We start from the raw sequence: 13,242 nt of genomic DNA on the forward strand, positions 1-13,242 counted from the left end.
AATGTCACTGGCACGAAGGAGTATTAGGGCCATAGATGAGAAAAAAATGAGAGGAGGAAGATTTTTTTTTTTTCATCATGCACTTCTGAGTCAGAAGAGGGAGATTTTTATTTTAATATTGCCTTTCGAGAATGAAGTCGAAATGTCGAGGATAAACTTGACACTTGGAGATTAAAGTTGCTTTTGAGACGATGTCAAGAGGCAGTGACTGCTTCTACAGAACTGTCAGCGTTGGGACTTTGAAGAGAGAAAACTGCGTCTGTTCAGAAGGAAAAACCACAACAAGTTTGGGAGATTCGTTCAAACGGAAGTAGAGGGTAATGGAAAAATGCAAAGGATATCGTTGGTTACACCTGCGTGCAATTCAGAGGGGATATTTTGTATCACAAGACACAATAAGACAAGTGATCAAGTTGTTTGATCCTGGTGTGGAGCTCTGGCATTACAAAGATCCCAACGCTCGTGGATTCTTACGATCAGCTGAAGCCGAACGGCTTTGCTGTCAAAGGTTGTATTGATAGTTTTAGTCGTTATGTATTGTGGATGGAGACCTGCAGAACAAACAACGACTCCAAAGTAATAGCAGACTTCTTCATCACACTGATTGCGCGCTCGGGAGGATGAGCGGAGCGGCTGCGCGCTGACAGAGGCACGAGGCGGACATGACAGGTGGAGTTGACTTTATTCTCAACATTTCGACTTTATTCTCGAAATGCAAAACAATCTTCGTCTTCCCGAGTCAGTTCGATTTTGTTCTCGACATTTCGACATTTTTTTTTTGTCATGATGGGAAAAATAAATCTTCCTCCTCTCATTTTTTTTCTCATCCATGTCCCCAATACTTCGTAAACTAGTCAGTTCGATTTTGTTCTCGACATTTCGACATTTTTTTTTTGTCATGATGGGAAAAATAAATCTTCCTCCTCTCATTTTTTTTCTCATCCATGTCCCCAATACTTCGTAAACTGGCGCTGAGCAGCCTGTGTAAGAATAAGAAGAACAAAAACTCATAAAGGAAAGTGTCCTCTGGTGTATTAGTCTTGTTATCAATACGTTATAACCTTGCATGTGAGCGAGGTGCAGCTGCACGTGCTGTTATTGATATGTTCACTGATAACGAAAATAATTGTTAGTTGAAGCACTGATGGGAAGTTAGGTTGAGTTTGAAGTGTGTGTGTGTGTGTGTGTGTGTGTTCATTGGAAATTAAATAGAGGTCTTGAGGCTAGGAGGTTGAGAAGGAAGGATGTGCGTGTGTGTGTGTGTGAGTGAAAAGCGTGTTAAATAAACATTAAGTGTGGTTGGGTGTGTCACTGTCCATCGCACATCTCTGTCTCTTTGTATGAAACGAATGTTTTTTGACAGCGATAAATGATAATGTGACACATACAGTGATAAATAAATGTCATACATTAAATATATTTAAATTAATAAAGTAAAACCTGAGCTGTAATAAAACAGATTATCTGTGTGAGAGATTCCTGAGGACTGGAGCTGGAGTTGGGACTTTCCACTAGAGACAGAGGGGAAAGGAGCTGGTGCAGAGAGTCCAACTCAGCTCAGCTCACTGTGAGCTGCTTCTCTGATGGGGAAATATCTTCGGGAAACACCGCACTGCCTTCACCCTGCACACAGCCACACACAGCCACATGCACACACACACACACACACACACACACACACACACACACACACACACACACACACACACACACTCTCTCGCTCCCTGACACTTACAATCTGCGGTTCACACACTGAAATGTATGAATCACTCTGCTCTTTAAAGATTAACACCTAAGCAGTTATATCTTTAAATCTTTTTATTGAGGGAGGAAAGTTTTGACACGTGTCCTGAACACTTCTGATCACCCAATAATAGCCTCATAACATCTGTTAATATGTAAATGAGCTGTGAACGTGTTTTTTTATGCTGATAAACGCCACAAAAATGTGTTTGCTTAACAACAGGCAGTTTGTTATGGATACAGGGCAGAGTTGGATCCTGTCAAACCCCTGCCTGAGAGAAAGCCGGTTGGTATCTTAAGATCTCACAGACGGAGACACAGTCTCTGAAATAGCCTCTTCTTGCTAGTCTCTGCACCTCAACAAGGCAGCAGCACTTTGATTTCTCTAACTCACATTAGCTTCAGATGAAATTATTGGGGCGGTGCAGTGGTTCTTCACTGTCTCCTCACAGCAGGGAGGTTCTGGGTTTGAACCTGCCATGCGGACTTTGCATGTTCTTTGCCAGCTTCTCCGGCTTCCCTCCTGCAACATGCAGGTTAAATGAACTGTAGACTCTAATTTGCCCATAGGTGTGAATGGTGTGTGAATCTTTTATCTCTATGTGTCAGCCCTGTGCTAAACTGCTGACTTGTTCAGGATATATCTCAACCTCATCCAGTGTGAATTGGGATTGGCTCCAGCCCAGAATAAATGAAATGATCATGCCTTAAGTAAAAGTGAAACCTGTCCTTTCCTTCAAAAAAAGTCTCTCCTAAAAACAGAAGTGCAGCTTCCTGTGGTCCAGGCGTGACGGAGTGTGTGTTGATGTCTGTGAGTGAGAGTTCACACAGGCCTAAAGGATCTTACACCAAATTTCAAATGTGAAAAAATAAATACCACATTTATATCAGATTTATTGTGGTCCACTAACCATTGAAAAATACTGTATGTCAAGAATCTCACTAAACCAGAGCTGCGAGTCACAGCTGTAACTTCAAAGTGCCGGCGGCTGTCTGACTTTTAGCCTGTAACTCATTTCACCTCAACGACAGCATGACGTCAGTCAGCTGCATTTGTGTTCTGAATATTAACAAGCAACAGTTCTGGGCAGCGATGCAGTGAAGCTGCAGTTTAATGGAGTTAAAGTTTAACATAGGCAGATAAATATACAATAATAAAAAGGTTTAGCAACTATGTAAAAACACTGGAAATGTTACTGGTATTTTAAGTCAAATACTATGATGGAGTATTAGGGCTGTGTTGAGGGAAAAAAATCTGAAATTTTGAGAATGAAGTCGTTATATTATGAGAAATAAAGTCGTAATTCATCATTAATTGTGTTGTTTGTCATTTATTTTCAGGTATTTTGACTCAGCTGATTCAGCCTTCTTCAGCTGCAGAGTTTTCACCACCTCTCACCTGCAGCGTCACACAACAAGATCATAGCATGTTCCTGTACCACCTGTCTCAGCCGCCCGTTTCATCCAGATGTACGACCTGCTGGGAAAAGCACAATGTGAGTATCACACTCTCAGCCACACATGTGGGTATTAGTGCGGATATATATGATAAGCTCTGATGCTGAGGTCATGATTCGGCGGAGAGGCGTGTGTGTCAAAGACCCTGACAGCTGTGCCTGAGGGAGTTTAACTTTCTGTAGGTTCAACCAATCCGGATTGGTCTCAGGTGATGGGCGTGACCAAAGACAGCACAGCTGAATTAGAGACATCCCTGAGTGAGATGATACTTGATGGCTGTTCGTCTCTGGACGTTAAGTAATGAGTGATGTTCTCCTTTATTCAGCACCAACAAAGACAGGGTCGCTCATCACCCGGTACCACAGCCACAAAGAGACACAAAACCACCACAAAGACACAAAACCACCACAAAGAGACACAAAACTACCACAAAGAGACACAAAACTACCACAAAGAGACACAAAACCACCACAAAGAGACACAAAACCACCACAAAGAGAAACAAAACTACCACAAAGAGACACAAAACCACCACAAAGAGACAAAACCACCTCAAAGAGACACAAAACAACAACAGCCCTCTGGCCATCAATGTACCATTGTAGAGAATGGTACACGTGTCGTGGTGTGCGTCTGTCCACCAGGACATTTCACACAACAGTGTTAACCCGCTGCTGCTCTGTGAGGCTGTACTGAGACACGGCAGTGCTTTGACCGAAATGCATCGGCACGCTAACATGCTCACAGTGACAACGCTAACGTGCAGATGCTAAGCAGGTGTAATGTTAACATGTTCACTCACCTTGGGTAAGGTTGTTGGAGGAGGGGGGAACTCAGGGGAGCCAAACTGCACGAGATGTTTCAGTGTGGACGGAGCCACTCCTCCGTCCACAGGGCCAGACTGCTGCAGGAGCATGGCTTGAAAACAGATCATGATGAGGGAGCAGCCTCTTTAGTTGTTTGTCAGGGTGTTTATGTGGGGATTTCCTGTGTGTTCACCTTCCTAAGACGCTGCTGAGTTTTTGCTGCTGAGCAGGAATTTGAGATGTTGTGATGTAATACCGTCTTAAGGAGGAGGAAGTGTGTTTGATGGTTTCTGTGAATGAGGAAACTCCCAGCAACTCCACTTTTTTCCTTCTTTTTTTTCTTTTTTCTTTTTTTTTTAAATAAACAAGCTAAGATAAGTTTGAATGTTCACCACCTTGGTTGAAGTTGTTGGACGAGGGAAGGAGGCGTGGAGGCGAGTCAGCACCAGTCTGTCTCTTGGCTTAGTTGCTTGTCACTCTTGTTTTCTGTGGATTCCACAGTGTGTTCACTTTCCTAAGACAACGCTGTTGAGTTGTTGCTGATGAGCAGCAAATTCAGATGTTGTGATGAAATATTGTCATAAGGAGAGTCTAGATGTTTTAATCTACTTCCCTGTGTTTGATGGTTTCCACAATATTCTGCAATGACAACCCCACTCTCACATCTCTTTTCTTCTTCTGTCTTCTTTTTTTTAAAATAAACAATGTGATGATAAAAATCCGGGGGAAGCCCCACCTGATCACGACTGTCTGTGCGTGTACAAACTGACTCGACTGCTGATGGGCGTCTATCTTGTTTTCATTTTTCAGAAAACTGTGATTGCTCGTAACGCTAACTATGATCGAATCCTGGTCCAGACTCTGACCAACCAGTCCATTGTCCTGAAGTCCTGCCTGGACCACCTGACCTACTTAAGGGACTGTTCTGGGGTAAACAAGAGCTTCATATTCAGACTAAGTGCCAACATCAGACCCTGATCAAATCTGATAAAACATGAACACATGTTAACCTTTTTTTTTTCTCCTTTGTCTTCCTTCCTTTAGTTGAGGGAAGACGCCCACTGCAGTGGTGAGTTCTGCAAAAACTACTTTAGCTGTACTTTAGTTAGTCTGTACTTCCTTTACTAGTTAGTTACTCGTTAAGGAAATGTAATTCCGCCCAGATGATGTTTACATTAACATCTATCTCTCTCTTTTCTGATTGGCTGACTGTTTTCTGAGTGATGTAATAAAGATATAGCAGATTTCAGGGGGAAAAAAAGAGAAACCAAATCCTGCAAGGTTCGATGGTGGGTCCGGGCGGGTGGATTTGGGGCGTGGCTGAGGGCAGTGACTGCTTTGTTGTGACATCACAAAGTTACAGAAGTCCTGACGGCTGGTTTTAATCTACCTTTATTATTTTTTTTATTTTCTAAGAGCTCATCTTTTTCTTCTTCTGTGGTTTAATAGCAGCGACTGGAGAATAAGCTCCAACAATTGTTTGTCTCCATCAACCAGTCAAGCCGTATTCACATCACACCAGGAAAGACAGGAAGCGTTTGCTTTATGTTTTGACAGATTTTAGGGAAGTTAAAGTCAGTCTAAATTTGGAAACCTGAATCATGTCTGCTGTTGTTTTGGCAAACTAAAGCCTTTTTATATAATCTTAATAAAAACTATAACATGATTGAAAAATTACTATGAGACTTTCTCTTTCACTTTTACAGTGAACTGCAGCAGTTTCTTGGACCAGCACCCTCCTCCACAGCTCTCTGGTGAGTCAACACGTTTCAAATTTAATTTAAGTGTTCATCCGTCTGTGACCGCGCTGCTGTTTGTTTTGGATCATTGTTTAGATAACATCTAGCTCCAGTTTGACAGTTTGATAGCCGCAGCTTAAACACAAGATGCCTCATACTGGACTGTGTTTATTTAAATCTTAGACAAAATGTAATATGGGCCAACACTGCTCACAGCTCTGTGGTTCAGGTTCAACGTAAATAAACAGATTGTGAACTGATTCTGTATTAAACCAGACCAGGATCTTTAAAGTAAACCAGGATCTGAGAGAGTCTGAATAGAACCAGAAACTAGTTTAATGAAGATGGAGATGGTTCTGTAACATGAGATATTAGAGAACAAACTGAATGTCTGTGAGACGTTCAGTATCAACACATCTGTAACTGTCCAGATACAATAATTCATAAAATGTCCTCGTTAATCATAATATCATAGCATCATCAGTAACAAGTACCTGAGTAAACGAGTAACTAGATCAATGAGTAACAAAAGCAAGAATAAAAAATAAATGAACAAGTAACTAAAGTACCAAGTAACTTAAGTAATGAGTAACTAAGTTAACAAATAACTAATGTAACTAGTAAATAAAGTACAGACTAAAAAAGTAGGTTAAGAGGTTAAATACACCATGCAGATATTCATTGTGCGTGGCAGTATTTGAGTACAAGCACATACTACATATTTTCAGTCATGTGGTATGTAGTCAGACCAGGTGTGCTGATTCTGCCGGACTCCACCCGTCAGGTTCCTGCGGGGGCGGATAAGGGAACGTTGTCACGGTGATGCCTTCGCCACCCAGTGCTGCATGCGCTCAAAATGTCACTTGAGTAAAAGTAAACAAAAGTATTATCATCAAAATGTAGTTTAAGGTAAAAGTATCATTATGCAGAAACACTTATTATGATAATTATATTATGTTATTCATTATACATTGTATTTTTGGATATTATTAACATTGTAATTATTTTGGCACTTTTCATACCGCAGGTTAGTTCAAAGTAAAGTATTGCAGTAATTAGTAATAATAATTACATCTGTCAAGTACATGCAACACAGGAAAAAGTTGAATATTTCTCTGTGAAATGCAGAACAGAAGTCTAAAGTAGCTTAGTAAGCAAGTAGCAAAATTACACAGTACTAGAGTAAATGTACTTTTATAATGTTGACCATGTTCACCATTGTAGTTTAGCGTGTTGGCATGCTAACACTTTTTAATACTACTAATTATCAGTAAACACAAAGTACAGCTGAGGCTGATGGGAAATTCCATTTGTTTTGCAGGTGTTTAGTCACAAACCATTTTTTATATTTTCTGACCTGATGGTGGCGCTAGAGGAAAAGTCAGGGCATCAGCAAAGTTACTAGGGTTCATCCTGAGGGGAGCACGAACGTCTGAACCACATTTCAATCATCCATCAGCTGTGAAGATATTTCAGTCTGAGTCACTGTCAGTGTTTATGACCTGGTTACTCTCGTCTTTATCTCCTTTTAGTGAACTCCACTTTGATCAGATGCTTCAAGACTTGGGGTGGGGACCAGCCGACATGTGGACTTGTTATCGGCGGGATTGTAGTTGGCGTTGTCATGGCGAGTCTGATCTTGTTCCTTATCTTCAATTACTTCAAACGTAGGAGGACTGCCAACTCGCCGGTTTTATACAGTCCAGCTGCTACGATTCAGGTTATTATTGGAAAATAAACAGGCAACATATAAGTTGATTTGTAAAACACAACAGTGGCTTAACAAGGATGAAGCCTGGCTGATCCTATGTATCATATGTGACCACTGTGGTATTACATAATGATTTAAACAACAATAGTATTAAAAATAATGTTATAGCACTTGATTAGTATTATATTATTATATCAATGTAATATTTGTAATAAAAAAGATACAATTCTGAAATTAGTATAATATAATAATAAATAATGATATACTTAATAATAATATATAGTGAGGTTGATCTAAAGTCCAGTAGGCCAAAGACAGACAGAGAATCCATTTTATACTCACTGATTTCTGTTTTTACGAATTTTCATAAAAAAAATACCAGGACTTAAAAATAAAAGTATTTTTTTTATAACTGAATATTAAATCTGTTTTTCTATCGTCTTTTTGAAAATATTTTTAAAGTTTTTTCAGTCTGAGCCTGATCTGTGGAGAGACCAGGACGGATCTTTCAGAGAGTCTCAGGCTCATTTTTGTGGAAAATTACAGTAGTCAAGACAATTGGTGTAAAATGTTGCCTGACCCGTCTCTTTAGTCCCGCTTTCTTGTTGTTTTTTTAGTCGATCACACATTTATTTTTGTCGTCGTGGTTTGACTCAATGTACCGAGAAGGAACTTCACTGAGAAATACTCTTCGAGGGATTTCCCCTCAATATTTCCCCTCCTGCACAATCTGAGTAAAAATTCAGTAATCAGAAAACTGGATGTCTGTGAGTAAACTACACAGCAACAGATCATACGTATCAGTTACTCCAACTTCAAAAAAGTTCTTCAGGAGTTTTAGGGGCATCGAAGGCAACAAGTCACACCAACGTCACCCAACTGTTTACTGAGTGGTTCTGGTTCATGACTGACCAGGCTCGGGGCGATTCACGGTAGATGTTCTCCAGACCTAAATCTTGCAGTAATTACAGATGTTGCCAGATGCAGTCTGGTTGTAGGGAAGCTCCTCATACAAAAGGCAGTCAGTTCATGTCTGTCTGACCGGAGCTTCACGAGGAAGTCGTTTGACTGTAGCAGCTGGTTTGAGAATACTTGGCTGAGGTTCTCATCCAGACTCAGTGCCCTGACACACCAAGCTGACCTCAAAGACCTGATGTGGACCAAGGATGACTGATCCAACACTTTCCAGTAGAACTGAACACATACAGGAAGAGACTATGTCCACACTATGCTGTTAAAACCCTGTTAAAACACTGTCACACACCTGAACCACAGAAAAGCAGCTAAACCTCCTCTTCAGATTCTCATTTACATATTCTTCTGCTCCTGTTGTCAAACAACTGTCTCACGTCTCATCAACTACATGTTAACCACCAGTCATTCCCAAGCTGCTGCTCAGTGATGATACTAAATCATTATTTTATATCTTATATTATATCATATTCATTCTCACATCTGATAAAATCAACATACACCCAGGTAAAGAACAACAGTTCTGCTGTGTGTTAGGCTTTGTTGGCATTAAAAAATAAATGATCACACAGAACTAAGAAGTGACTAAAAGTTGTCCTCTTAACTTACTGGCACACTATAGCTTTTGTTAAAGCTCAGTTTTTCCTTTAGTTTTTATCGTATTTGTATCATATCATATTTCAAACTTATAGGTTTAATAATTTTGAATCAGAACCACCACTATTTGGAGCAAGTAGCTCATGAAAAATAAGATTACTCACTGGAAAATGTTTAAAAATAAACCTAACTGGACTCTATGAGAACTTCAAATTGATCGAGACTCATTTCTGGATTCAGACCCAACAGTCCTCAGTAACAGTGGTTGTCTTGGTGTATCAGGGCTACAGCTACAGCGACTCCATCAATGAAACAGGCTTCGTATCCTAAATCCCAAATCTTATGAGCCTCCATCTTGGAGGCCAAAGGTCAGAGGTCACAGTTAAACAATAATGCAGTGACTAAAAAATGATCCATGGTTGACAGATAAGGGAATGGAAATAAAGAAACTGATTAAAATAAATAAATAAAGGAAGATGACGTTCTGAAACCTGAACGTCAGTGAAGTTGATATCAGTTTATCTGACTGTCACCACAAGATGTGGTGGTGACTGTCAAAGTCACTCTGATAGATAGTGTTACTCATCTTCTGCTGTGGAAGCTGGGAGAATTATTCATATACGACCTGATAGAGTTTCATTATTGTGCTCAGAGGTATATGTCTGATATTAAGACGAGCATGAAGCTTGTGCACACATCAGTTAATATGTTTTCTCTCAGGGCTTCTGGACTCTGGTACAACCAGAGATCAGATGATGTTTTATAAATCATCAAGCAAAGATGATAGACTGTACATAATGATGATGTCTTTGCATTTTCTTTGGTTTGTTAGGGTGTCATTATTTTATACTTCATTTTCTATTAGCTGCCTGCATTTGTATCAGCCAGTTTGTAAATTCATATTCCTCTTGATTGACAGTGTGGCTGACCAGCATGTTTGGTGTTAATTCGTGTTGTTAATGCTTATTCACTTTTTCTGGAGTGACATCATACTTGCAAACACAAACGAGTTAACTTAAAAGACACACATCTTGTGCTACTGAATATTATGAAATGAAATGCACTGACAGAAAGATTATTTTCCTTATTGATTCATGGTTTAGTCTCTGACCAACAGTGTGAAACCAAAAGATAATCAGTTCACTATCACATACAAAAAAGAAAACCATCCACATGTATCATTTGGCTGTAGATGGAAAAAGCAAATATTTGACATATTTGCTCCATAAAATGACCATTAATTAATGAATCACCAAAACTAGGAGCTAAAAGAGGCCAAAAGGCTCAGTGGCGAGGCAGATTCTCAGTGAGTGCATCACTTGAGTCAACGACCTGTTTGTTATTAATTATTTTTAGGCTTCTAAAAAATGTTTCTTCTTTTATTTAGGAGAATTAAAGAAAATCTTTCTTTAATCTCCGTAAATATTAGTGAACATTTATCATTCTTATCATACCCAAGTAAAATTCTTTTTTTTTGCCTTTATAATTACATAAAGTTGCTTTCTATATGATTCCATGTGTGGTTTTATGTGCAAAGCAAGTGTTGTCAGATTATGTTGCTTGCTCCTTATGAATATGGTTTTAAGTGTTTCCTGCTTAATAAAGTGATTTAAACTGTCTCTTTGGTCTGGTCTCTTTTTAATAGAAACTAAAAATTACTGTGTAAGGATTTTTCTTGATGTTAAAATTCTAGACATATACACTTTTAAATATATTTATATTCATGAAATTTTAGTTTTTTCAGATGCTTTTATTAAATTGTCTTCAGTAACACTCCCTGAGAAGTGCAGCACCACTTTTCATTCCAGGACAGACGAAACACCACCTACGTACAAATGGAAACTGTGTCTGAAAGAGTGTCCGGCTTCACTGGGATAATCTGCTCCAGCTTTGATATGTTCTAAGTGTTGTGGTTTTCGAGCTGGACCTGGTCCAATTTAGTCTAGATGCTAAAAGCACAGTGAAATGTCCTTTTTTTTTTATTTTCACAAATCAGAAACTGTTTTAAAGAGTCCTCAGCCTCTCGGGGATTATCTAGCCCAGATTTGACATGTCTAAGTGTAGTGGTTTTTGTGGGGGGGTTCCAGGGTTCATTTCCCCATAGCTGCTGAATCGAAAGCAAGCGATACAGTCAACAAGCCTCGTTCATTCTGAGATAGTGACACAGAGTGTAGTAGTGACGCGTGCTGCAGAGGAAGTATTGTTAGAAAAGTGAGGGGGACGATCCCCCCGTTGTCCACTTTGGAAACAGAAATGAAAAAAGATTGCTATGGAAAGGGAATTCTCTCCAAACTATATAACATGTTAGCAGAGGGATCCTCTGAGTCTTCTTTAAGGAAACTTGATGCCTGGAGGGAAGATTTCCAGGAGGATTTGCCCTCCGAGGACTGGGGAAAAAGCGTGTGCTGATGCACAAACACAAGCTACCAACACTCGTCTCAAAGTACTCCGATATAATTGGCTAATGAGGACATATGGGACACCAGAAAAGCTTAGTAAGTATAACGACACTATCCCAGACCTGTGTATCAGGTGTGGAGAGGAGAAGGGGACGTTCTTCCACTGTGTCTGGGAATGCAGTAAAGTCCAACAGTTTTGGCGGGAGATTAAACAAAATTTAGAGACTATACTAGTTATAAAATTAGTTCTTGACCCTAAACTATTTATTCTAGGTTTATATCCTGATGGACATCATGTCAAGGGTGTTGAGGTAAGTAGGACCCAAATGCAGCCAAAACTTGGGGAACGGTGCAGAAAGGTTTATTAACCAAAATAACAGACATGAACAGACGACGTGAACAAACCCTGAACTAAACAGACGAACCGACACAGACAAAGGGGAGCACAAAGATATATAGACAAGGGAGGCAAGGGTGACTGAACACAGGTGAAACACATTAGGGCGGGGCAGACAATAAAACAGGAAGTGCAAAAAGTCCAAACAAAACTAACAAAAGGTGTCCGCCATAGCAAACCATGACACATCACATGTCAAAAATGATCACTTCCCTGGATTTATGTTTACTGCTTGCAAAAAGAGTCATAGCACTCTCATGGAGGAGTAACAGTAAACCAAAACTCATCAACTGGGTTAAGGAAATATCCACAACTTTACCTATGGAGAAGATAACTTACATTATAAAAGGAAAACTACCACTATTTCGAAACATTTGGGGTCCTTTTATGGAATATATGGAGAATGTGGATTTAAGTAATGTGGGGAATGAAGCTGACGAGGCGTAGTTGTCGGTAGTCCTTTGCAGTGATCTAAAATCATTTTTTTTCTTTTGATATTTGATTTCTTTATTCTGTGTGAATTTTAGATCTAAATTTGTATTTTTGATCCATGCATAATAGTGAAATAACCTGGGCTAACTCTTGATAAGACAGAGAAACCTTTAATGTTGTTGTTTTTTTTGTTTTGTTTTTTATATACTTATACTTTCACCTAAGTGTTGCTCTATGTTATCTCATAAATACCTGACTTGCAAGGAAGGACAATTTGAATGCTGGATAATAATTTAGTTACCCCTGACGTCTTCTTTGATGTAAGAGCACTATTATTTCTGTATATTTATGTATCTTGGAAACACTTTAAAAACTCAATAAAGATAATGTTGGGAAAAAAAAAAAGAAAAAGAAAAGAGAGGGGGTTTCTGTGAACTGCTGAGTGACACTGATGTCTGGAAGTAGGTCACTGAATGCCACAGGAGATGAAAATGAAACAAAGAAAACAATGTTCAGCTTCATGGGGACGTTCACAGAGCCAAAATGAAACTGGTGTAGTATTTCAGGCTATTAAAGTTAAAACTGTTAAATGATTTATACTAGTGGATATTTAGGTGCTAAGGGTGAGTGGTTGTTTAAACATCTGCCTCAGGGAAACTATTTACAACCACTGGTAAAGATCACCCAATGGGCATGTGCAGGGGGGCAGCCGGAGGTAACAGAGGTAGATAATTGGTAATTTATATGTTTACATTAACTGTCTTCCTTTGAGCGTTCTGAGCTTTAGTTTACACTTGAGGTCGGAGTCAGGAATGGAAGGAGGAAGCCAGCAGAGCCAATCAGAAGACGACAAAATGCCCGTGCACATTTCTTTGCTTGCACTTGTATAAACACACTGGATCAGGGAAAGTTAGGTTGTCAGACTGTGGACTGACCAACACTTGTTATTGGTTAGGGAAAGGCACATCTGATCCAGAATTCTGTAATT

The 13,242-nt window shown here is 39.5% G+C and overlaps 1 protein-coding gene across 1 annotated transcript in view; it reads left to right on the forward strand.

Moving 5' to 3' along the window:
• Positions 1–10,645, forward strand: part of LOC147817825 (uncharacterized) — an 11,652-nt gene extending 1,007 nt beyond the window's left edge. The window contains exons 2-6 of the mRNA XM_087180049.1: positions 3,085–3,239; positions 4,818–4,937; positions 5,052–5,076; positions 5,714–5,761; positions 7,279–10,645. Coding sequence (XP_087036175.1) covers positions 3,085–3,239; positions 4,818–4,937; positions 5,052–5,076; positions 5,714–5,761; positions 7,279–7,484 — 554 coding nt within the window. The 3' untranslated portion in view covers positions 7,485–10,645. The remainder of the gene's footprint in view (positions 1–3,084; positions 3,240–4,817; positions 4,938–5,051; positions 5,077–5,713; positions 5,762–7,278) is intronic.
• Positions 10,646–13,242: the final 2,597 nt, after the last annotated feature.

Source organism: Seriola lalandi, unplaced genomic scaffold, assembly GCF_002814215.2.
Source record: "Seriola lalandi dorsalis isolate HSWRI2012SDOR001 ecotype SW California unplaced genomic scaffold, Sedor1 jcf7180002054885, whole genome shotgun sequence".
Lineage (NCBI taxonomy): Eukaryota > Metazoa > Chordata > Actinopteri > Carangiformes > Carangidae > Seriola > Seriola lalandi.